The sequence below is a fragment of the Carcharodon carcharias genome, chromosome 8 (genome assembly GCF_017639515.1).
Source record: "Carcharodon carcharias isolate sCarCar2 chromosome 8, sCarCar2.pri, whole genome shotgun sequence".
NCBI classification, from domain to species: domain Eukaryota; kingdom Metazoa; phylum Chordata; class Chondrichthyes; order Lamniformes; family Lamnidae; genus Carcharodon; species Carcharodon carcharias.
In genome coordinates this window covers 16,651,086-16,676,403 of record NC_054474.1, presented here as the reverse complement: position 1 = coordinate 16,676,403, position 25,318 = coordinate 16,651,086, and the positions used below count along the sequence as shown (strand labels likewise).

At 47.0% G+C, this 25,318-nt stretch overlaps 1 protein-coding gene across 2 annotated transcripts in view; it reads left to right on the top strand.

Annotated features, from left to right (window-relative positions):
• LOC121281166 (F-BAR and double SH3 domains protein 2-like) overlaps nt 1-25,318 on the top strand; it is a 94,646-nt gene that overhangs the window by 9,307 nt on the left and 60,021 nt on the right. For both annotated transcript variants that reach the window (XM_041193902.1, XM_041193901.1), the window contains exons 3-5: nt 7,440-7,485; nt 21,315-21,388; nt 24,745-24,889. In XM_041193902.1, coding sequence (XP_041049836.1) covers nt 7,440-7,485; nt 21,315-21,388; nt 24,745-24,889 — 265 coding nt within the window. The remainder of the gene's footprint in view (nt 1-7,439; nt 7,486-21,314; nt 21,389-24,744; nt 24,890-25,318) is intronic.

The window sequence follows — 25,318 nt, the reverse complement described above, 5'->3', positions numbered from 1 at the left end:
CACTGGAAAATTTAAAAACTGGTTAAATGTACAAGATATAAGGACAGGAGGTTAAGCCTATGGATTGGGAACATGAAGTACAAAAATGGAAGGCACGGAAAGGCAGTATCAGTTCAGACATTGGGTCTGGGAGTAAGCATGCCTCTAGGAAGAGATCACGAACTGTTGAGAGAACATTTATAAATGGGAGAAGGAGATCAAACAGTAACAGTGATAGAAGGCAGGATAGAGGACATGGCTTAGCAAGGTCAAGGAATATGGCACAGGCTGGTAACGCTACAGGAGCAAAAGCCCACGTGATTGAGAAGTCTTAGTAGCTTCAAACAAATTAGATGATAAATCAATAAAGGATGCCAAGCAGCAAGAACTACATAAAAGCAAAATACTGCGGATGCTGGAAATCTAAAGCTGGAGGTCTAAAGCATCTGTGGAGAGGGAAACAGAGTTAACTTTTCAAGTCCGTATGACCCTTCTTCATACAGACTGGAAACGTTAACTCTTGTTTCTCTCTCCACAGATACTGCTAGACCTGCTGAGCTTTTCCAGAACTTTCTGTTTTTGTGTGAGCAAGAGCTACATAGTTGGAAAGAATTTGGGATATACACAGAGGTGCCAGATAGAGGACTGTGTCTCATACATGGATTTGCACAGAAAAGGTGCTTCCTGATAGGACTTATAAAGTTAAAGCCAAGCTTGCGGCACGGGGGTTTGAAGAAAAATTAGGTGACCAGGACATAAGGGTAGATTCACCTACATCAGGGAAAGTTATGCTGAAGCTGTTTTTAGCTCTATTAACTACAAATGCTTGGGAATGCAAGTCCATTGATAGTAAAGCTGCTCTTTTGCAGGGACACCAACTTCAAAGGGAAGTTTTCCTCCATCCACCAAAAGAGGTGCTAAATGCAGAAGGGACTCTTTGGAGGCTAAATAAATGCATGTACAGTTTAAATGAAGCCTCCAGAGTTTCGTATTTCTCAGTGAGGTCAGTTTTATTAAAGTTGGGCTGTCTTCAGTTGGAAGCAGACCTGGCAATGTTTAACTGGCACCCATGGAGGGGAAACTCGCAGGCATCTTTATGATGCATGTAAATGAATTTTTGTGGGGGTGGTAGTAGCGAATTTGAAACATTCGTCATTAATGGGCTCAGAATGGAGTTTAACGTTGGAAGTTAGCCTTCTGGTGTGTACATTGTACGCTGGATTGGAAATCAGGTAGAGCGGGTCACACGTCCTTTTACATCAGCAATCCTACTTAGAGAACATCAATCTCATTGCAATTAGTTGTGGTGGGGCCTTCCCAAAAGAGACAGCAGCTTCTGAAATGGAAAAAGAGGAACTCAGCAGTCTAATTGGGCAACTCAATTGATTAGACAAACAAACAAGGCCAAGCGTCAGTTTTGACGTTTTGGAATTGAGCACTAAAATGAACAATCCCAAGATTGAAGAAATCATTCGGGCAAACGAAACGTTGACAAAATTAAAAATGGAGCAGTGTTTTTTGAAATTCCCATCTTTGGATAATGTTAGAAAAATGAAACTGATTGTGTTCGGTGATGCATCTTATGCAAATCTATGTGATAGCTTTTCAAGGGCGGGAAGATTTATAATATTTCTCATGGGGGAAAAAGACAAATGCTGCCTTTTGACATGGGAATCTAAAAAGACATGAAGAGTTATAAAAAGTAGGTTGCCCTTGTTGAAACAGTAGATATAATATTCTTTATATCAAAATACTGGCAGAAGTTTTAAGTGGGAAAGGGTATTCAGGAATGGTACCTATTGAATGTATTATTGACAACAAGCCACTTAGGGTCATAGTCGTAGAGGTGTTCAGCACAGGAAAAGGTCCTTCGATCCATCGAGTCCGAGCCAGTCAAACTATTCTAGTCCCATTTTCCAGCACTAGGCCCATAGCCTTGTATGCCATGGCATCGCAAGTGCACATCCAAATGCTTCTTAAATGTTATGAGGACTTCTGCCTCCACCACCCTTTCAGGCAGTGAGTTCCAGATTCCCTTTGGATGAAAAAATTCTTCCTCTAAACCTCCTGCGCCTTACCTTAAATCTATGCCCCTGGTTAATGATCCTTCCATCTAGTGGAAAAGTTCCTTCCTGTCAATCTATGCCCCTCATAATTTTATACACCTCAATCATGTCCCCCCTCAATCTCCTCTGTTCCAGGGAAAATAACCCGTCTATCCAATCTCTCCTCATAACTAAAACTCTCCAGCCCAGGCAACATCCTGGTAAATCTCCTCTGCACTCTCTTTAGTGCAATCACATCCTTCCTATAATGCGGATTCCAGAATTGCACACAATACTCTAGCTGTGGCCTAACCAGCATTTTATACATTCAAGCATAACCTCCCTGCTCTTATATTCTATGCCTCGGCTAATAAAGGCAAGTATCCCATATGCCTTCTTAACCACCTTTTCTACCTGTCCCGTTACCTTAAGGGACCAGTGGACTCACACACCAAGATCCATCTGATCCTCAGTACTTTCCAGGGGCCTACCATTCATTGTGTATTCCCTTATCTTGTTTGTCCTGCCCAAATGCATCACCTCACACTTATCTGGATTAAATTCCATTTGCCACTGATCAGCCCATCTGACCAGCCCCTCTAAATCCTCCTGTAATCTAAGGCTATCCTCCTCACTATTTACTACGCCTCCAATTTTCGTGTTATCCGTGAACTTACTGATCAACCCTCCTACATTCAAGTCTAAACCGTTTATATATACCACACACAGCAGGGCACCCAACACCAATCCCTGTGGAACCCCACTGGACACAGGCATCCAGTCACAAAAACACCCCTCGACCATCATCCTCTGCTTCCTGCCACTCAGCCAATTCTGGATCCAATTTGCCAAACTGCCTTGGATCCCATGGGCTCTTACCTTCGTTATCAGTCACTCATGCGGGATCTTATCAAAAGCCTTGCTGAAATCCAAATAAACTACGTCAAATGCATTGCCCTCATCTACACACCTGGTGACCTCTTCAAAAAATTCAATCAAATTGGTCAGATATGAACTCCCCTTAACAAAACCATGCTGTCTGCCCTTGATTAATCCCTGCCTCTCCAGTGTAGATTAATTCTGTCCCTCAGAATTGCTTCCAATAGTTTCCCCACCATAGAGGTTAGACTGACTGGCCTGTAGTTCCCTGGTTTATCCCTTCCACCCTTCTTGAATAATGGCACCACATTGGCTGTACTCCAGTCCTCTGGCACCTCTCCTATGGCCAGAGAGGCATTGAAAATTATTTCCATCGTCCTTGATATCTCCTTTCTTGCCTGGGATACATTTAATCCGGGCCTGGAGATTTATCTACTTTTAAGCCTGCCAGACCACTTAGAACCTCTTCCCTTTCTATGCTAATTTCTTCAATTATATCACAGTCCTTCTGCCCGATTTCCATACCCACATAGTTCCTCTCACTTGTGAACACTGAGACAAAGTATTCATTTAGAACCCTACCTACGTCTTCCGGCTCCACACACAAATTAACGCTATGGTCCTTAATGGGCCCCACTCTTTCCCTAGTTATCCTCTTACACTTAATGTACTTGGATTTTCCTTTATCTGCCCATGTTTTTTCATGCCCCATTTTTGCTTTCCTAATTTCCTTTTTAAGTTCCCCCCTACACATTCTATATTTCTCTTCGGGAAAATGTTCACTTTACGAAGTGCATTAAATAGAAGAGATTGCGAATTGACATTGCAAGCTTAAAACAGATGCTCAAGAATGAGATTGCCAAGATCAAATGGATTGACAACAGCTACCAATTATCTAACTGCTTCACTAAAAGAGGAGCGAGCTCCAAGAAGTTATTAGAGATCCTCAAAGAGGGACGTCTTTTTCTTTAAGAAAAATATACTTTTGTGTGATCATATCTATACATGTGCATTTTTTTATTTTTAAGGGTGGGGATTTAAGGTCAATTTATTGAATGAAAAATATATATTGATTTTTGTTATTACCATTATTTTTTGTGATTATATAAACTTGGGGTTACTTTCTTTTCTAAGAACAGGGAAAATCTCTTAGGGAAGGCAACAGTTAAAGGAGTTCAGTTGCTAATTATTAGGTAGTTTAACTAAGTACCCATTTGGCTGTATAAAAGGGATAACAGCTGAGCCTAGTTCTGTTTGTGGAGAGTTTTATGACAGACAATAAAACTGAAGGAGTCTGGCTTGGATTCGGTCTGCATTTCTAAACAAGTATTGGAACTTGACATGAGAGGGTCTATGGATCAATAGATCTATTTCTGTTGCAGCTCCATTCCTTAGAACAATCAGACTTGCTGACAATTTGTTAAAACAACAATTTGCATTTTTATACTACCTTTAGCACAGTAAAATGTCTCAAGGCATTTCATAGACACATTATCAAATGGAATTTGGCACAAAGCAACGTGAGATCTTAGGACAGCTGACCAAAAGCTTGGTCAAAGAGGTGGGTTTTAAGGAGCATCTTAAAAGGATGAGGGACAATTGGAGAGGGTTAAGGAGGCAATTCCAGAGCTTAAAGCCTAGGCGGCTATAGGCACAGCCACAAATGATGAAACAATTAAAATAGGGAATCCACAGAGCTCTGAGTTACCGAGATTGGGAGGGGCAAGGGCATGCAGGGATTTGACCGCGAGAAGAATTTTAAATTTGAGGCCATCAGGAGCCAATGTAGGTCAGCGAGTACAGGATTGCTGGGTGAACAGGACTTCGTGTGATAAAAACAAAAAACTGCGGATGCTGGAAATCCAAAACAAAAACAGAATTACCTGGAAAAACTCAGCAGGTCTGGCAGCATCGGCGGAGAAGAAAAGAGTTGACGTTTCGAGTCCTCATGACTCTTCGACAGAACTAGGTGAATCCAAGGAATGGGTGAAATATAAGCTGGTTTAAGGTTGGCGGGGGGGGGGGGGGGGTGGTGTGGGGGTGTGGGTTGGGTGGGGGAGAGAAGTGGAGGGGGGTGGTGTGGTTGTAGGGACAAACAAGAAGTGATAGAAGCAGATCATCAAAAGATGTCGCAGACAACAGAACAAACGAACACATAGGTGTCGAAGTTGGTGATATTATCTAAACGAATGTGCTAATTAAGAATGGATGGTAGGGCACTCAAGATTTTTCTTTTTCCCACCTATTTCCATTATTTTTAAATCTTTTATGCTCCCCCCACCCCCACTTTAAACCAGCTTATATTTCACCCGTTCCTTGGATTCACCTAGTTCTGTCGAAGGGTCATGAGGACTCGAAACGTCAACTCTTCTCCGCCGATGCTGCCAAACCTGCTGAGTTTTTCCAGGTAATTCTGTTTTTGTTTAGGACTTCGTGTGAGTTAGGAGAGGGCAGCATTGTGTAGGGTCCAGTCCTGCATCCCAGCTCAGTCAGCGAGAGACCAGCCCTGAATCCCATGTGAGTCAGTTTGTCGTGTGTTGTTTAAGACTGGCAGACTTACTTCATGGAACAATGCAGGATCATGGTGTAGCCAAGTGTTTACTGCAACAAGTCTACTGACTGTTATTTCTAGCTGTTGCTGAATTAAACCACAGATTTATTTTTGACGACTGATGTTTGCTGATCAGTTTCCTGCAATCTGAAGGAGATGTCAGACTGGAGAACTGGTGAATGATCAGATTGATCTGAAAGGTCCAAGGAATACTCTGGTACAAAATGTCAACACTCGGAATCCGGATGCAATATTCAAGTGGTTCCTTTATTACACATGTGGGGAGCAAACGCTGGGCAGTCCAGGCGCTTCTCCACCGAGGCTCAAATGAGCACAGTTTATATATATTTTACTATCAGTTACAACTTAATGGTATTAGTTAGACAACGGCCACAGCACAATGACCCCCCGGTGGGCTGATAATTGTGTTCTTGTACAGTAATTGCAGTGCAGACACTGGGTATCGTCCTTTTGGAGACAGCAAAGAACATATGTTTGTTCCATACAATAGGTTTACAGAGGCTGACTGGATGTGGTTCAAGGCCATCAGACGGTGTGAAATGGTCTTCTCCATTTCTTGATCGAGTCATCCCGTGTCCCCACCTGTGTGTGTCTCCCATTTCCTAATTGCTAATTTACAGCTGAGACCTTTGTACGTGTTTTTAGCTTTCGTGTAAGGCTGTGATTGTCTGTGTATGCTTTGGCGCCCTCGCTGCTGGTCCTGGCTGACACTTTAAAATAAATCCAAATTTTCTGCACCTTCAGATCAATTAAAATAATGAGCAGAATGCAAATTGCTGTGTCACTATCTCCTAGCCTTGTCTTTCGTTCTGTGACCAGAAAATGTTAGCAGCTTTTTGAAATAAAAGGAAGTGCTACCTGCTAGATATCAAAGAAAGGCAGACTTGCATTTCTATAGCGCCGTTGACAACCTCAGGATGTCCCAAAGAACTTAAATGTAATCACTTTTGTAATGTAAGAAACCTGGAAGCCAATTTCTGCACAGCAAGCCCCCAGAAGCAGCAATGTGATAATGACCAGATAATCTCTTGTAATATTAGTTGAGGAGTAAATATTCAGCCAAGGACACAGGGCAGAATTCCCCTCCTCTTCGTTGAATAGTTTTTTAAGATTCGTTCATGGAATGTGGGCTTCCCAATCTGGGCCAGCATTTATTGCCCATCCCTAGATGCCCTTGAGGAGGTGGTGGTGAGCAGCCTTCTTGAACCGCTGCAGTCCATGTGGTGTGGGTACACCCACAATGCTGTTAAGAAGGGAGTTCCAGGATTTTGACCCAGCAACAGTGAAGGAATGATGATATATTTCCAAGTCAGAATGGTGAGTGTCTAGGAGGGGAACTTTCAGGTGGTGGTGTTCCCATGTATCTGCTGCTCTTGTCCTTCTAGATGGTAGTGGCCATGGGTTTGGAAGGTACTGTCTGAGGAGCCTTGGTGCATTTCTGCAGTGCATGGGATATTTTACATTCACATGAGAGGGCAGATGGGACCTTGGATCAATGTCTCATTTAAAAGATGGTCTCTTGGACAGTGCGTTGCTCTGTCAGTCCTGCCCCTCTGATAATGCACCACTCCATCAGTACCACACCTCTGCCAATGGAGTGATCCCTCAGTACTAGCCCTCTGACAGTTCAGCACTCCCAAAGTACTGTCCCTCTGACAGTGCAGGGTTCTCTCAGTACCGCCCCTCTCACAGTGCAGCGCTCCCACAGCACTGCCCCTCTGATAGTACAGTGCTCCTTCAGTACTGACCCTACAATATTTTAATATGTCTCCAGTACTTTTCCTCTGACATTGCAGCATTCCCTCAGTACTGTCCCTCTGACCAGTGTTAGCCTAAATTCTGGGCAATAACTGCTGGACTTTAATGGATTGTTGTTCTTATATTTAAATTGTAACTGGGCTGTGATTATCAGGTGATTAAGCTTCAGCTCTCTGACATCACTGTGTTTTTATATTTTGTTTCAGGTCATTTAGTAAACAGAGAGCTGCAATTGAGAAGGAATATGGTCAGGTAAGTAAATGTGGCACTGGGCTAAACCAACAAATCTCCTTGGAGTCACGGGCATTAAGAAAAGACTTAGTTAAAAAAAATACAGAAGCATTTTTAGGAGCAGAAAATGGCCATCAACCCAATAAGCTTGAGCCTTTTATATGGGTCAACATCCCCACTCCCCCTATCCCTATCATCTACTCACCTCCACCACCCCCCCCCCCCCCCATATCCCTCGAACCATGTTCTTCTGGACACATCTTGTTGTCTTTGCTGACAAGAGAGTCAAGTTGCCAAAGTTTTATGACTTAACCTCATCAGGACAAACAGAAAAATGCCAAATTTCAAACAATTACAACAATTTATACTACAGGAGAGAAGGGTGCTGATTGGTTAGTAAGCCACCGCCTCAACAACACATCTCTCTTTTCAGCAAGATTCAAGTTCTGCAAAATCATGTAACAAATTGTCTTTGTAATTTCTGCTTTACCCCATTTACATTGTCCATTTCAATGCGCAGCAGAATGGAACATGGAAGTAGGGATATTTTGCTACAGTTATACAGGGCATCAATGAGACCGCATCTGGAGTACTGTGTACAGTTTTGGTCTCCTTGTTTTAAAAAAGGATATAAATGTGTTAGAAGCAGTTCAGAGAAGGTTCACTTGACTGATACCTGGGTCGGGTGGCGGGGGGCTGGGGGGGGGGGTTTGTGGCGGCGGGGGGGGCGGGGGTGCTGGGGGGGGGGGGGGGGGGGGGGGGGGGGGACGGGGGGGCGTGGTTATCTTATGAGGAATGCTAGACAGGTTGGGCCTGTATCCATTGGAGTTCAGAAGATTGAGGTGTGATCTAATTGAAATGTATAAGATCCTGCGGGAACTTGACAGAGTGGAGGCTGAAAGGATGTTTCCCCTTGTGGGAGAGACTAGAACTAGGGGGCACAGTTTAAAAATAAGGGGTTTTGCATTTAAGACAGAGGAGGAGAATATTTTTCTCTGAGGGTTTTGAATCTTTAGAACTCTCTTTCTCAAAGATCGGTAGAGTCAGGGTCATTGAATATTTTTAAGGCTGAGGTAGGTAGATTCTCGACTAACAAGGGAGTCAAAGGTTATCAGGGGTAGGCGGAAAATGGAGTAGAGCCCACAATTAGATCAGCCATGATCTTAGTGAATGGTGGAGCAGATCCAAGGGGGCGGAATGGCTACTCCTGCTCCTAACTCGAATGTTCTATTCTCGATTGTAACTCATTCATCATTAATTTATGTCTCAAGTGGGTTTTGAAAACACTTTTTCACACAATAGAACTTCCTCACACACTAAAGCTCTAGATGCTGGTATAGTAGGTGTGCTCTGCTTTGGCCCTTTGTCTGCTGATATTTCATCCTGAGTTAATTGGCAGTTTCTGTCGATGGTGGTTTGCCATTGCCTTGCACTATAGATACTAGCTCAATTAATACACTTAAATCCGAGGTCAATGGGTTTTTGCTAACCAAGGACATTCAGGGATATGGAGCCAAAGCAGACGATGGAGTTAGAATAGAGATCAACCATAATCTCATTGACTGGTGGAACAATACTCGGGACTGAGTGGCCTCCTCCTGTTCCTTTCACTCAAAGGAGCTGTTCACACAGGGGCGTGGAGATCGGTACTTAACCCTTGTGGTCATTCTTAGCCCATTTGTGGGAGATCTGACACAGATTTAGATCTCAGCCAAGCCTATTTTCATCCTTTTATTGCCCGCTGTCTCCAGCAGCACGTCCTGGGCAGAGCCCTTGGTTGATGATGTGCTCCTTGTTGCTGATTCAGCATGCAGCCTCCCTCCTGTTCCACAATCGGCTGGCTTTACTTAGCCCGGTAATGGGGCTGCTGTCACTCTGCTGCATGTGGTTCAGTCTACACTAGGGAAAATGGAGGATATTAGGAGCCATTCTCTCCCACCTTGATGTTCAGTGATTGTAACCTCACCGTCTGCATTACGCTCCATGTTATACTCTCTCAATGCTGTCTAGTTGTCTGCCATCCTCAGTACCTCCTGCTTGCTCCCTGGTGCACTCTCGATTTCTCACTTTTGTTTGCTGTTTTGGTTTAAACAAGGGTTTCATGCCCTCCATTAAACCCAGCTCCTACCCAGAACTTCAGCAGTTTTAGATGTGTTTGGGGAGATTCCAGATGAATTCAAACAGAAACCAGCAATGGGAACAAACGACCTGTTTGCCCTTCTGAAGGAAATTGCAGAATTTGTTTCCTAAAATCTCTGCTGTGATGAGAATTTCTTTCAGCTGACAGGATATGAGGGGCTATCTGATCAGAATGACCTTGCCGAACTGGGTCATGCAGCTCCACATTTTGTATCGGTGAAATATTACACCACAGGGGGCCGTTCAGCCCATCATGTGTGTGCCAGCTCTTTGAAGAGCCATCCAATTAGCCCCTCTCCTGATGCCCTTTCCCCGTAGCCCTGCGCATTTTTCTTTTTCAAATATTCGTCCAATTCCCCTTTTGAAAGTTATTGTTGATTCTGCTTCCCATGCCCTTTCAGGCAGAATATTCTAGATCATCATAACTCAATGCATTTAAAAAATCTCCTCGTTTCTACTCTTTTTTTAAACCAATTATCTTAAACCTGTTTCCTCTGGTTTCCAATGCTCCTGACAGTGGAAGCAGTTGCTCCTTTTTTATGTTATCAAAGCTTTTCATAATTCTGAATACCTCCATTAAATCTCCCCTTAACCTTCACTGCTGTGAGGAGCTTAACTCCAGTCTTTCTGTGTAACTGAAGCCTCCCTCGACTCCAGTACTATTTGATTGGGTTGTCTATAATCGCAGCATCACAGAATCTTAACAGTGCAGAAGGAGGCCATTCAGCCCATTGAGTCTGCACTGGCTCTCTGAAAGAGCATTCCACCTGGTCCCACTCCCCTGCCTTTATCCCTGTAACCTTGCACGTCCTCTCTTTTCAGGTAGGAATTCAATTCCCTTTTGAATACCTCGAGCAAACCTGCCTCCACCATCTTTCAGGAAGTTTGTTTCAGATTCCAACCACCCTGTGGGTGAAAAAATTTTTCCTCACATCACATTTACTCTGTTTGCCAATTATTTGAATCGGTGCCCTCTAGTTCTTGATGTTCTCTTGAGTGGGAACAGTTTCTCACTATTACCCTGTCGATACCCCTCAGGATCTTGAATACCTCTATCAAGTCTGCTCTCAATCTTCTTTTCTCCAAGGAAAACAGTCCCAGCCTCTCCAATCTATCCTCACAGCTACAGTTCTTCATCCCGGGAATCATTCTTGTGAGTCTCCTCTGTACTCTCTCCAATGTCTTCACATCCTTCCTCAAGCATGGCACCCAGAACTGGACGCAGTACTCCAGATGAGGCCTAACTAGTGTCTTATACAAGTTCAACATGACCTCCTTACTCTTGTACTCAATGCCCCTATTAATAAAGCCTAAGATACTATGGGCAGAATTTTCAGGGTGACGTCGGGCGAGTCACCGTGCACCATTGCGATATTTCGCTGGGCGGGTGCGCGATGAAGTGCGATGCACACCCGCCATTAATTAACGGGTTAGTTAAAGCCCTTAACTCAGCAATCGACGCTGATTTTCAGGCGCCTGTGCGATCTTCGGCTCAGCGCACAGGCAGGTAAGTGACTTTTTAATAACACTCATCGACGGGCGGGATATGAGGACCCAGTGGGGTTGTCAATCTGGTCTGTGAAGTATTCATTGCAGAAAGTTTTTTAAACTTGCCTGTGTGATCTGTAGCAGTTCAGAATGAATTCCAGCAGCTTCCTGTGTACTTCAGTTCAGCCAGGAATCTTTATCGGGCCTGCAGCTTTCCGGAGGCCTCCCTTTAGCCTGGGTATGGATTCTGACATCTCCATTGGAGGCAGCTCCTCTGAGGAGGAAGGGTGGGCTAGAATGAGGAGGAGGCTAGGAGTGCACAGTCAGCCTCCAGGGGAGCCATCTTTGGGAGGACAGGCACAGGCACAAGGGGTGCTGGGCCAAGAGGTAGCCCAAGATGGAAGGGGTCGCAGAAGACGCCACTATCCTGCTGCCAGGGTATAAAGGCGGCGAAGCAGCTACATCAATATGACTGAGATGCAGTGCCGAAGGAGGCTCCGACTGTCAAGGAAGACAGTACACTACTCTGTCAGATGATTGGCCATGAGACCTCTCTTAACTGTGTGGGTGGACACCCCATGCCAGCGGCTCTGAAGGACACAGTTGCCCTCAACTTCTATGCCTCTGGCTCCTTCCAGGGCTTGGTGGGTGAGCTTTATGGTGTCTCCCAATCATCTGTCCATACTTGTGTCAAGCAGGTTACAGACGCTCTGTTCAGACGGGCATTGACCTTCATCCACTTCCGCTGCGACCAGGCAAGTCAGGCACAGCGAGCCAGAGGCTTCGCGGCCATTGCTGGCTTCACCCACGTCCAGGGTGCAATACACTGTACACATGTGGCCATCAAGGCGACAGCAGGTGAGCCCGGTACCTTTGTCAACAGGAAGGGCTTCCACTCCATGAACGTGCAGATAGTGTGTGATCACGGGATACAGATTCTACAAGTCTGTGCAAGGTACCCAGGCAGCTCCCATGACACCTACATCCTCAGACACTCCCAGGTGCCGGGGCTCTTCAGTGCTCCAGCTCGGCTGGATTGATGGCTGCTGGGTGACAAGGGCTATCCCCCTCAGAAGGTGACGCTTCTCCGCCATCCAATATCAGAAGCTGAGCAGCGGTACAATAGATGCGCATCCAATGCTTGGACCGCTCAGGGGGCACACTCCATTACCTCCCAGATTGTGTACCGGTGATAGTGGTTGTATGCTGTGCTCTCCACAATCTTGCGTTGGAAATGGGGGACGCAGTGGATGGTGAAGATATTGAAGCAGTGGATGCGGCTGCACACGATGACTCCAGCAGTGATTCGGAGGATGAGGAGGCACAGGGCAATGATGAGGGGCTGAACGCTGACCCGGGACTACACCAAGGAGGCAGGGACACCCAGGAGACTTTAATCCAATGAACCTTCAGCTAGCTCCACACAAATGGATCAGGAGGACCAGCCTTGCCTGGTGCTTCCATACTCGGCACTTCAGTGCTAAATCTTCCACTTCATCAGCTGCAACTAAGGGCTTTGGACATAAACCTCAGTGTCCACTCAACACTCATAACACGTCTATAAAATGTACAAATGCAACACAAAGGACCCACCCTCAGCCATGATAACACATGTGGATTTAATTTCATCCATGACATGGTGCAACAAAATGAAAGCAAAACATTTTTACAACAGCAATAAATAATAATTCCCTAATCTAGGGCCAACACAAAAGCACCAGTGAGAAACCCGTGGTGTACCTAAGGTGACTTACGTTTTTGTTTACGGGAGCTACATCTTGGTGCTGCGCCATCGCTCGGACTGGCATCTGAGCCAGCCTGCTGACTCTGCTGTCCTGGTGGCCTCGATGACCTTGGCAATCGTCCTCTGGCCCGTGGAGCCTGTGCTGGCCCTGCCAGGGAGGGAGTGGCCAGTTCCACGGCTGGCATCTCCCCAGTCATCGCAGCTTCAACGGATGCAATGGTCACTGGCAGAGTCCTCCAGCTGCTGGCGCCATCGGCATTCTCTGACTCTGCCATCTCCTCCAGCGATTGTGAAGTGCCCTCCCCACTGTGCCCCGGGACACTAGCCGATGTTGCAATTCCCACCTGTGCTAGTCTCTGAGCTGGTGCCTGCCTCGCAGAAAAGGTGACAGTTCATGGCCCTCAGGTGTGAGAGGGGGCATCTGTAATGGAGCCTGGAAGCCACCCTCTGATGCTGAAAATAACAACAAGGACAGTGGATCAGTTAGCGTGCACACACTGACACACTTCATCCCTTTCCCCCAGGCTCAGCATTATGCGCTCAACCTTCAAGAACCTAAGGAGATGAACATTGGTGCGGTGGCAAATAGTCAGGAGGAGGCCCAAACATTACAGGCGGATACAGACAGGCTGGTCAGGTGGCCTAAGCAATGCCAAATGGAATGTTATGTGGATAAGTGTGAGGTGCTGCTAGGGCAGGTACAGGAATACACGAGGAATGGTAGGATCGTGGAAAGTAAGGAGGATCAGAGGGACCTTGCTGGGCATATCGACAGGCCCATTAAGGTAGCCAGGCAGGTATATAAGGCGTTTAGGAAGGTAAATGCCATACTTGCCTTTATTAGCTGAGGAATAGAATGTAGGAACAGGGAGGTCATGTTGCAAGTGCAGGAAATGCTGCTGAGGCCACTGCTATACTTCTGCATGCAGTTGTGATCAGTGCTTCATGGGAGGGATGTGATTGGAGTGGAGAGAGTGCAGAGGTCACTGACCAGGATGCATGCTGGGCTGGAGAGTTGGAGTTATGAGGACACATAGCATAGACTGGGGATATTTGCCGTGGAGCACAGGAGATTGAGGGGTGACATTATTGAGCTTCATAACGTTATGAGGGGCATAGATAGGGTGGACAGAAAGCAACTTTTCCCCTTGGCGGAGGGATGACTAACCTGGTGGCATTGATTTAAGGTAAGGGGCATGAGGTTGACAGGTGAGGTAATGAGGAACTTTTGCGCACAGTAATGTGGGACGCACTGCCTGAAAGGGTGGTGGAGGCAGAAACCCTCCTAACATATAATAAGCATTTGGATGTGCAATAGCGATGCCATGGCAAACAAGACCATGGGCATAGTGGTCAGGAATGGGATAAGGTGACTTTGGAAGGCGCTGGACATGCGCATCTTCGAGGGACCCCTGTCTATAACCCACACCTCTGACTCTAATGGTCCATGAATGAGCAGTGTTGCTACTTTCACAATTCCAACAATCATCAGTGCAATGGATGGTGGGAAGACAGAGCGGATGTGACTTTGGACCTCAAATACCTGGCCGCTCCACCCCAGCCTCACTGAAACCTGTGGACCTGGGCACATGGCGCCTTCCAAGCTCCAGGGACTCCTGCTCAAAACCGCTCAATATCACCAACTGGGTCTGGCCGCCTCCAGTGCGCAAAGGCTCAACGGCATTGTGCGCATTCTTCTCCTGCGAAGGAGAGAAAACCATTCATTGGGGCTAATCGCACATGTACTCTGCATGTGCACGCCGCACCCCAACCACAGTGGCTCACCTGAGGCCTTCAGTGCCTCCTCTCCACGCTACTGCTGATTGGTCACAAAAATATAGTATGATTGCCCTGAACCACCCCCCGGCTCCCCCACCCACCCAACTGCCTCCTTGGACACATTCTGTTTCCATCACTTCCATCACTTTCAGAAACACACAGTCTTAGTTCCCACAGCAAGGAGGCACAACTCGATGCGGTGCCAAAGGCAGCAGATGGCTCTTGGCCACGAGACCACAATCTCATCACTGTGAATAGGACATGTGTTGGAGTTCTGAGTATGTGCCTAGCTGCATCTCCTGCAGGTTGCCCCCAGACTAGTCATGTGCGACTAAGACCAGCACATGGTGCGGGGAGAACCCATCTCCTCAGGAACCACTCAGGCTGATGTAAGCATGGGCACTATCTGCTTGCCCACCCAGCATGCGACAAATGCCCAACATGAGTCAATGCAGTCACGACAGTAAGACTTGGGGAGGGGAGGGGGGCATTCAAAGGCTAAGGCTACCTGCTGGGTTAAAGGCCCAATGCCAACATGGTACTCGCCCTTCGAGCGCGCAACAAATCATTGAAGCGCTTACGGCACTGGATCCAGGTGCGCCGCACCATGTCGCGGGAGCTCACCACCTCCGCCACCTCCTCCCAGGCACACTTCGTCATGTAGGGGGCCCTCCTCCCATCCTGGGGAAACAGCACCTCCCACCACGCTGCCACCTCCTCCACAAGAGCGACAAGGCAATCATCAGAAAAGCGAGGGGCACATTAGCCCCCCCGCTGGCTTACCCTGCAGCCTGCCCTGCTCCTGGGCCACACCCTGCAGCCTGCCCTCCTCCTCTGGCCTTCCCTCAACATCGGCCTGCTGTGCAGACCCCCTGCAGTGCCACCTGCAGCTGGCCATAATGAACAGCCTACAGGAGGCTGCCAGGCCTTTATTTAAACAGCCTGCCGGGTCACCATTGGACCCGGCAGTCTGTACACGCCCGCCGCAAACTTCAGACTCCCGCTCTCCACGGGACTCGGAAATGTGTTGGGTGGGCCTTAATTGGCCCGCTCGCGCAAAATGGCGGCGTGGCCCCAATCGCGGACGCCTATCGGATCTGCAGCCGCCCGCGTCAGCAACTGCTCTGCCCATCCGCCAAATGCAAAATTTTGGCCTATGTGCTTTATTAACTTGCCTCTCAACATGCCCTACGTAAATACACGTCGACGTACCTCTGTTCCTGCACCTCCTTTAGAGGCTCTCTCTTTATTTTATACTGTCTCACCATTTCTTTCCTGCCAAAACGAATCACCTGACACTTCTCTGCATTCAACTTCATCTGCACTTGTCTGCCCAATCCTCCAACATGTCTATGTCCTTTTGAATTCAAGACTATCATCAGAGTTGACAACATTTCCAATCTTCACATCATCTGCAAATTTTGAAATCATGCCCTGTACACTACAGCCTAGGTCATTAATATATATCAGGAAGAGCAAGGGTCCCAACATTGACCCCTGAGGAACTCCACTACAAACATTCCTCCAGTCTGAAAGACAACCATTTATCACTACTCTCTGTTTCCTGTCACTTAGCCAATTTCTTATCCAAGCACCTACTTTCACTTTTATTCCATGACCTGGAATTTTGCTCACAAGTCTGTTGTGTGGCACTGTATCAAATGCCTTTTGAAAATCCATATACACCATATCAACAGTGTTTCCTTTATCAACCTTCTCTGCTATCTCCTCAAAAATATATATTGTGGCCAGGGACACAAGACCAGGAGTACGCCATTAGACATTCAGACAGGAATAGGTTTGAAGGAGGGGTAAGGAATAAGAGTGGGGCTCGGAATGGGAGAGAGATAGCAAAGGGGTTCGGAATGGGATAGGGATGGAGGAAGGGTTTGGAATGAGGGAGGTGGTAGGGAAAGGGGTTTGGAATGGAGGAGGGGATGGGAGGTGGGTTTGGGGTTGTGGAGGGGAGACAGGAAGGGGTGGAAGTGGAGGAGGGGACAAATGGGAGGGTCTTCTCAGGCTGGGACTAGGGATCTGTTTTCCTGCCTCTTGTGATTCCTGCTGCATTTGTTCCTGTTTTTTTTTGCCCTGAAGTGAATTGGAGTTTCATTCTCAGGATTCCTGGCTTGAGAGATCTGCAGAATGGACTTGGCTTCGCTCTCACTGTGAGGTCGATTTATTTGACCCTCTGTATCTCCTCTGTATGCAGTAATGGCACACTGATATGGACTCTGCCACAACCTCCTCTTAAATAATGGGTGCTTTCTGAGTTGTATTGAATCTAAATGGAACTTCTTTGTGGTGGGAGAAGGGAAAAGTCAGCTCCTGATCATTATCCAGTCAGCACATTGGAAAATTTGTGTGTCCTTATGGTGTATTTTTAACCTTAGGACATGGTTGTCACTACATGAGCTGCACTTCATTAAGTGTCTCTCCGTCATTGCAAAAAATTCGATAAGCTTTGTTGATACTGAGTATGGGTGACGTAACCTCTTTGTTCACTCATGCTTGCCCAGTCTAAAGGAAGTTGTTGAGTAATTAAGCTTTTGACTTGGCAACGGGCCAGAAACTGAATAATCCAACAATGCCTCCTTCGAAATCATATGTCAGTGGTTATTAATAAGGTCAAAGGCAGGCTTTAAAATTATGAAGGGTCTTGAGGGATTGGACACAGAAGAAGATGTTTCTGTTTAAGGGAGAAGCCAAAACTATAGGAGCATAAATGTAAAGCAGTCAGTAATACGTCCAATAGGGAATTCAGGAGAAACTTCTTTACCTAGAGAATGGTGAGAATGAGGAACCCACTACCACAAGGACTGGTGGAGGCAATCAGAAAAGATGTGTTTAAGGGGAGGCTGAATAAACACACCAGGGGGAAAGGAATAGAAGGAGATGCTGGAATACACTGCTTAAGAGTGTGGTGGAGGCAGATTTAATTGTGACTTTCAAAAGCGAATTGGATAGTTACTTAAGGAGAGAAAAATTTCAGGGCTATGAAGAAAAGGTGGGGGAGTGGGACTAGCTGAGTTGCTTTTGCAGGGAACCAGCATGGTCACGATGGGCTGAATGGCCTCCTGTGCTGTAACCATTCTATGATTGGGACTGGGACTGTTCAACCTATGTTCACAAAGTATTTGTTCTTATTCCCAGTTGTCCCTTGGGAAGGTGTTGGTGAGGTGGTTCCCCCAGAGTGGATAGTACAGGTACCCTAAGACAGAGTCTTGCAGTAGAGGAAGGTGGTAAGTGCTGGCCTCCTGTGCAAGCTTCTTGTGATGGTACAAGCCCTTGAGGATTAGCTGCCAGCTCGTAGCCTTGCTATCCACAAGGAGCCATGGGGCTAAGTTGGAACTGGTTCCAGTTGTTTCTTGTAGAGTGTTGAGGCCTGATTATGTGTCTCTCTAACTGGGCAGGGTAGGCTGCAGAAGGACACAGAACTAGGTTACCAACACAGGTTGGATGTATTGCTGGAGACCTCATCATGTCACCTCCAATCATCTCTCTCCGTCAACCAGCTGTTCCCTCATCTCCAATATTTTTTATAATTAATGTGGGGGAGACAGTGGTGTAGTGATAATGTCGCTGGACTAGTAATCGCAAAGATGCAGGCTAATGTTCTGGAGACAATGGTTCAAATCCCACCATGGCAGCTGGTGGAATTTAAATCTGGAATATAAAGCTAACCTCAAGACTGGTGACATTGTTGTTTAAAAAAAACCCATCTGGATCACTAACGTCCTTTAGGGAAGGAAATCTGCTGTCCTTACCTGGTCCTTACAGCAGTGTCGCTGAAACTTAACTGTCCTCTGAAATGGCTGAGCAAGCCATGCAAGGGCAGTTAGGGATGGGTGGCAAATGCCAGAAATGCCCATATCCCATGAAAGAATAAAAAAAAAAGGAAACAAAATGGATGATTGAAAATGCAAATAATATTTTACTAAAGCCCATATAATTTTTCTCCTGAGTCTCTATATCACAGCAAGGTCCTGGAGGTTAATTTTTAACTCTGATGGGCAATCCTGCAGTGTTGGCGAGCCCATTGCAGGTCCTTACTTCCTCTCCAGGGATTCTATTGGCTTTGAAGTAGATTGAGTTTAATTACAAGTCATTGCCATGTGGGGGTCAAACACAATTTACAGCACTGACAGAGGTCATTTGGCTATTGTGCTGGTGCTGGCTCTTTGAAAGACCTTGCCTGTGAATTTTTCCCTTTCAAGTGTTTATCTAATGCCCTGTTGAAAGTTTTATTTATACTTTCATGGGATGTGGGTTTCACAGGCAAGACCAGCATATCACTAATTGCCCTTGAACTGAGTGACTGACAAGGCCATTTCAGAGGATATTTAAGAGTCAACCATGCTGCTGTGGATCTGGAGTCACGTACAGGTCAGATTCTCCAAGGGGCATTAGTGAATCAGATGGGTTTTTATGGCAATGATAGTTTCATGGTCAACATTACTGAGACTAGGGCCTGAATTTTTCAAGCGGTGGGCAGGCTCGGTGGGAATGGGTGGGGGCAGTCGCGGAGCTGATCACAGCCCGCGATTGGCTCCGCACCGCCATTTTAAGCGGGTGGGCCAATTAAGGCCCACCCAGCGTATTACACGAGCCATAGAGCTCAGCGCTACCTGTGCGGCCGGGGAGTGGGGGTGGGGGGTGGGGGGGGGGGAGGGAGAGTCGGGGCCAGCACTCTTACATGCATGCACGCAGAAGAGCGCTTTAATCTCCTGTGTTGCATGAGATGGGATATGATTTTATATTTAGGAAAATTGTTTTATTCATTTAATAAAAACATTAGGAAGCCTCATCCCTCTGGTGGATGAGGTTTCCTAAAAAATGCGAAGGCCGCTTGGCCTTTTCACCTGCCCGCCAACCTTAAGGTTGGACGGGCAGCATTAACAATTACATCAATTACCTTGTTAATGACCTTAATAGGCCATTTACATATCGGCAGGCGCACAACCAACTCCGCGCCCCCACCAAGCGAAATATCACGGGACTGCGCAATGCCATTGGGATGCACACCCAATGTCATTTTACACCTTGGCATATCGGGCCCACCCCCACACACTGACTGAAAAATCCTAGCTTTCAATACCAGGTTTTACCAATTGAATTTAAACTCACTTCCATGGGAGAATTGAACCTGTGACCCCAGAGCATTAGCCTGGCTGGGTTACTAGCCCAGTGACATTACCATTACGCCACCCTCTCAGCCTAATTATCTGCCCTTTCAGCCATCACATTTCAGAACACAACGACTGGCTGCGTTTAAAAAAAAAAATTCTTCTCATCTTTCCCCAGATTGTCCACATCTGTTGAATCTGAAGAAGTCACAGGGACTTAAAACGTTAACTTTGTTCCTCTCTCTAGAAACACTGCCAGACCTGCTGAGTTTACCAAGTGCTTTGTGTTTTTGATTTACATTTCCAGATCCGCTGGATGCTGTGTTAAATCTGTGTTTGCACCCCCCCCCCCCACCCCTGCAGCCAGACATCTTCTCCTGCCTCAGCCTCCCTGCGGCAGTCTGGTATCACGGTTAACTATTACCGAGTGACCAGACAGACCACCTCCTGCAGGCCCCGCTCTGAGCTCCGGTCGGGGGCGGGGGAGGGTTGGCGGGTGGCTGAGCTGCTGTTTGAACACCTGCACTGACTTCATCGTAGGTTTGTTGTTGAATTCAGTAAGGCCATGCAATGTGGGAGCGAGGAGTCAGGAGAGGGTCAAGTTACACAGTGTGAGAATCCAAATCCGTTCCTCTTGGCGTTCAGCAGCCAAGCTCTGGGGGTGGCTGTAGCAACGCTGCACATCAACAGAATGTGTTTTAGACAGCCCAGGCTCCCGTCCAGTAACGCCTTTTGATATAGCAAAACATCGCAAGTTGCTTCACAAGAATTCTATCAAGGTCAATGTCATGTTTTTGTTTAATATTAAGGAAATTTTGGGTCAGCTGGCTAAACATTTGGAAAAACATAGTTAGTTTTGAAGCTGAGTCTTATAGGAGGAGAGAGAAAGAGAGAGAGAGAGAGAGAGAGAGAGGTGAAGAGGTTTCAGCCAAGGAATTCCGGAGCTCAGGGCCCAGCCAGCTGAAGGCACGGCCACCAATGGTGGAGTGATTAAAAACCTGGGATGCTCATGAGGCCAGAATTAGGGGTGTGCAGAGATCTCAGAGGGTTGTGGGGCTGGAGGAGTTCACGGCAATGGGGAGGGAAGAGGTGTTGGACGAGTTTGAAAACAAGGGCGAAATTTTAAGATCGAAGGGTTGCCAGACCCGAAACCAATGTAGGCCGGCGAGCAGAGGGGCGATGGATGAATGGGACCTGGTGCGAGTTAGGACATGAAGAGCAGAGTTTTGGACCAATATAAATGCAAGTTGTTGAGTTTTTACGGAACTATCCCTGAGGAGGTGAAATGGGGGTACAGTCTGTGATAGGGTGGAGCATGGAAAGAAATCTCCTAAGCCATTTGAGTATCCAGGATGCGGTCTGTACTGGTGTCTATGGGTCCTTGAGTCACACTGCGATTTGGGTCTCTTCTCAAATTCTCAGGCATTGAAAGAGCAAAGTTCTGACTTTTCTAGATTGTTCTCTAGCTGTGCTTTGAGGCCTGATTGCGTGCCAGGGCCGAGCTCCCTTCTCAGTTATCAGTCAGACCATTCTCTCCCTGGCTTGCCTCGTTGTTGATGCTAACCTTTTACTTTCAGGCATTGCAGAGGTTGGCTGGACAGTACTTGAAGAAAGACTGGAATCGTGGAAAGCCAGATACAAATGACAACAGGTAAATGTCTTAGCCAGGAGCTGCCGGTTCCTTTCACGATTCCTTTGGATAGATCCAGACTTTGTGTGATGGTATGGGATCGGTGATAGGAGGTCAACAATCCATTGTACATTACTCAAAATTCCGCAACTCCCTTAGTGCTGCCTCTCCGACAGTCCAGCACTCCTTCAGTGCTGCCCCTCCGACAGTGCGGTGTTCCCTCGGTACTGCCCCACTGACAGGGCTGCCCCTCCGACAGTCCAGCACTCCTTCAGTGCTGCCCCTCCGACAGTGCAGCGCTCTCTCAGGGCTGCCCCTCCGACAGTGCAGTGGTCCCTCAGCGCTGCCCCTTTGACCGTGCAGCGCTCCCTCTCGCTCCTATACTTGGAGTGTCAGCCTGGATGTTGTGCTCAAGTCTCTGGAATGTCCCACAGAGCAGTTTGAAGCAGCAATTGTTTCATGGTAACTACATTGAGCAGCTGTTTGGTTGCAGTGGTGGAAATTTTCTGGCCAAAGTCAGTGCGACTCAGTGCTTCTGTAACCTCAGACTGTGTGGAGGCCTTGTGGCTCAGTGGGTAACTTTCCTGCCCCTGAGCCAGAAGCTCTGTGTTCTCAAGGGTAGTTAGGGATAGGCAGCAAATGTTGGCCTAGTCAGCGATGTCCACATCCTATGAAAGAATAAAAGAAAGTCTCACTCCAGGAGTTTGTACATGGAAGGAGTGTTCACAGTGTACTCAGCCTGCTAATCCTAACGTGTGAAGGTACAGAACAGCCAAAACCTCATACTGTGACACCCTCTCAGATCCTGTCTCATCTCTTGATTGTGGTCTGTCAGAGTTTTCAGTTGTTGGGCCCTGAGAACGAGATTGTGGGTGACTGGGCTGACTTTACTACTCTGCTGCTCGGGCTAGTACTTTTTGAATATTCAATATTGAATTTTCAAATAGGATAGAAGTCACAAAAGTTTCAAAACTGCTCCTAATTATCTCTACACAACATTATAACGGTGTGCCTGCAACTTCCAGTATTAGATAGCTTACATCTATTCTCAGTATCGTAGGATACTTCCTTCCTGAATGTATATTCTGTGTTTGACCAATACTTCTGTATTTAAATACATTTCCCTTCTAACATTATTCTAATTCTGGGCTCAATTCTGCCTTCTTCTGAAGAGTGTTTAGTCAACCTTGGTACAGTGTCGGGAATTGAGAAGAACAGGGCTGACCTTGTTCCATAAATCACCCCCACCTACCCACATTCTTCCATATCCCTCACCCCCACCTACCCACCTTCTTCCATATCCCTCACCCCCCACCTATCCACCTTCCATATCTCTCACCCCCACCTACCCACCTTCTTCCATATCCCTCACCCCCACCTACCCACCTTCTTCCATATCTCTCACCCCCACCTACCCACATTCTTCCATATCCCTCACCCCCACCTACCCACCTTCTTCCATATCCCTCACCCCCCACCTACCCACCTTCTTCCATATCTCTCACCCCCGCCTACCCACCTTCTTCCATATCCCTCACCCCTACCTACCCACCTTCCATATCTCTAACCCCCACCTACCCACCTTTCATATCTCTCACCCCAACCTTCCATATCCCTCACCCCCACCTACCCACTTTCCATATCCCTCACCCCCACCTACCCACCTTCCATATCTCTCACCCCCACCTGCCCACTTTCTCCCCATATCCCTCATTCCTGCTGACCCACTTTCTCCCCATATCCCTCACCCCCACCTACCCACCTTCTCCTATATCCCACAACCTCACCTCTCCACCTTCTCCCCATATCCCTCACGCCCACCTACCTACCTTCTCCCCGTATCCCTCAACCCCACCTCCACACCATCTCCCATATGCCTCACTCCCGCCTATCCACCATCATCCATATACTTCAATTTGAGGTTTCTGTGCTTATTGCCTTTTCATGTCAGGTTTGTTTATAGACTGAATCCGTTAACTCTGTGCTACTCTCAATAAAAAAAAAATGCCTGAGCATTTTTGCAACACCAGATTCGTGGTCAGGAAAAAGTGTCACAGTAACATTTTCTGTCCTTCATCATGACCCATTGGCTGACTTGTAACAATCAAATTAATGACCCTGCTGAGTTGAGCTGGTTCACAGGATGTGTGAGCAGGTTTGAGAGCAAATTGTTCCTGGTGATCAATTCAAAGGAAAACAGTGGAGACAGTGAGTGAGTGATCCAGGTGTGGCTTCCCCCAAAATGTGATCCTTTGTGTGTGTTTCACAGTTTGTTCCCTTCTGAGTGAGCTGAGAATCCTGGGGTATTTGATTAACTGAAGCCAGTTGCTCCAGTACTCCAGCTCTCCCTCCGAAGCCCATCCCTCCAGTACTCCAACTCTCCCTCCGAAGCCCATCCCTCCAGTTCTCCAACTCTCCCTCCGAAGCCCATCCCTCCAGTTCTCCAACTCTCCCTCCGAAGCCCATCCCTCCAGTTCTCCAACTCTCCCTCCGAAGCCCATCCCTCCAGTACTCCAAACTCTCCCTCCAAAGCCCATCCCTCCAGTACTCCAAACTCTCTGTCTGAAGCCCATTCCCTCCAGCACCCAGACTGTCTCTCTGAAGCTCTCTCTCGCTGGTCTTTCTAATCAGCCCCAGGCCCTTGAAGATGAACTTGTCTGATATCTGTCCTCAAATTCTCAAACGCTGCCTCAAAATTAATGTTTAACATATTTTTGAGCTCCTTTTATAGCTGTTTCCAGAACTAGCAGATCTTTCATGTAAAACATACAGGACAGAAACAGGGCTTTAGGTCCATGCCAGTGCTTATCCTCCACATGAGCCTCCTCCCACCCGTCTTCATTTCAACCCATCGGTGTATCCCTCTATTCCTTTCTCTATCATCTAACTTCTCCTTAAATGGAAAAAAATATTTGCCTCAACCACGCTCTATGGCATTCTTACCACTCTCTGGTTAAAGAGGTTTCTCCTGAATTCTCTATTGGGTTTAACAGTGACCATTTTATCTTTATGGCCACCAGCTTTGGTCTTCCCTACACGTGGAAACATTGGGCTGAATTTTTACCACGTGTTTCAGGACTCCCAACGTCAGGGTCCCAAGCCCGCACTTGCCGCCATTGGCACTGATTCAGTGATTTTGTTGGAATATGTGGGTGGAAGGTGGATTTCCGATGCTGCCAGCCCAGTTGGAAGGCAGGCAGCATCAGCTCTACCACCGGGAGAGGTGGTCACTGCAGGTAAATCGAAATAAAATAGAAATCAGCCATGGTCTCATTTAACACTGGAATGGGTTCGAGGGGCTGAATGGCTTCCTCCTCTTTGCATGACGTGTTTGAGGGGGATAAATGGCCTGTTGTTATGTTCCATATGTTTCCTAGGACTACCTCAGCAGTCTGGCGTTCCACCATCGAAGCAACAATGCAGCTTGGGCTGGCGCGTACTACAGCCGCGGAGTATTACCGGACAGTCAATGTGGAGGCGGCAAAGACTGTGCGCTCAGCCAAGGACTTGAGGTTGAAGAAGGTGAGATGCTTACCCGCTGGCTCTGATGAGTCTTCTGTCTCATTCTGCTCCAGGCGGCTGATGGACATCTTTAAGGCCGGAAGATTTATTTTTCTGCTTGTAGAATGAGCCGTTGTTGATCCCTGTCTGTAACTGGCAGCACAAGGTAGAGGAAGGGGAGATGGTGGTGTGGTCGTAATGCCACTGGACTGGTAATCCAGAGCTCGGGCTAATACTCTGATGACACGGGGTCAAATCCCACCACGGCAGCTGGTGGAATTTAAACTCAATTAATAAATCTGGAATATAAAACTAGCCTCAGTAATGGTGACCATGAAATGATTGTTTTAAAAACTCAGTAATGTCCTTCAGGGAAGGAAATCTGCCATCCTTAACTGGTCTGGCCTACATGTGACTCCAGACACACAGCAATGTGGTTGACTCTTAACT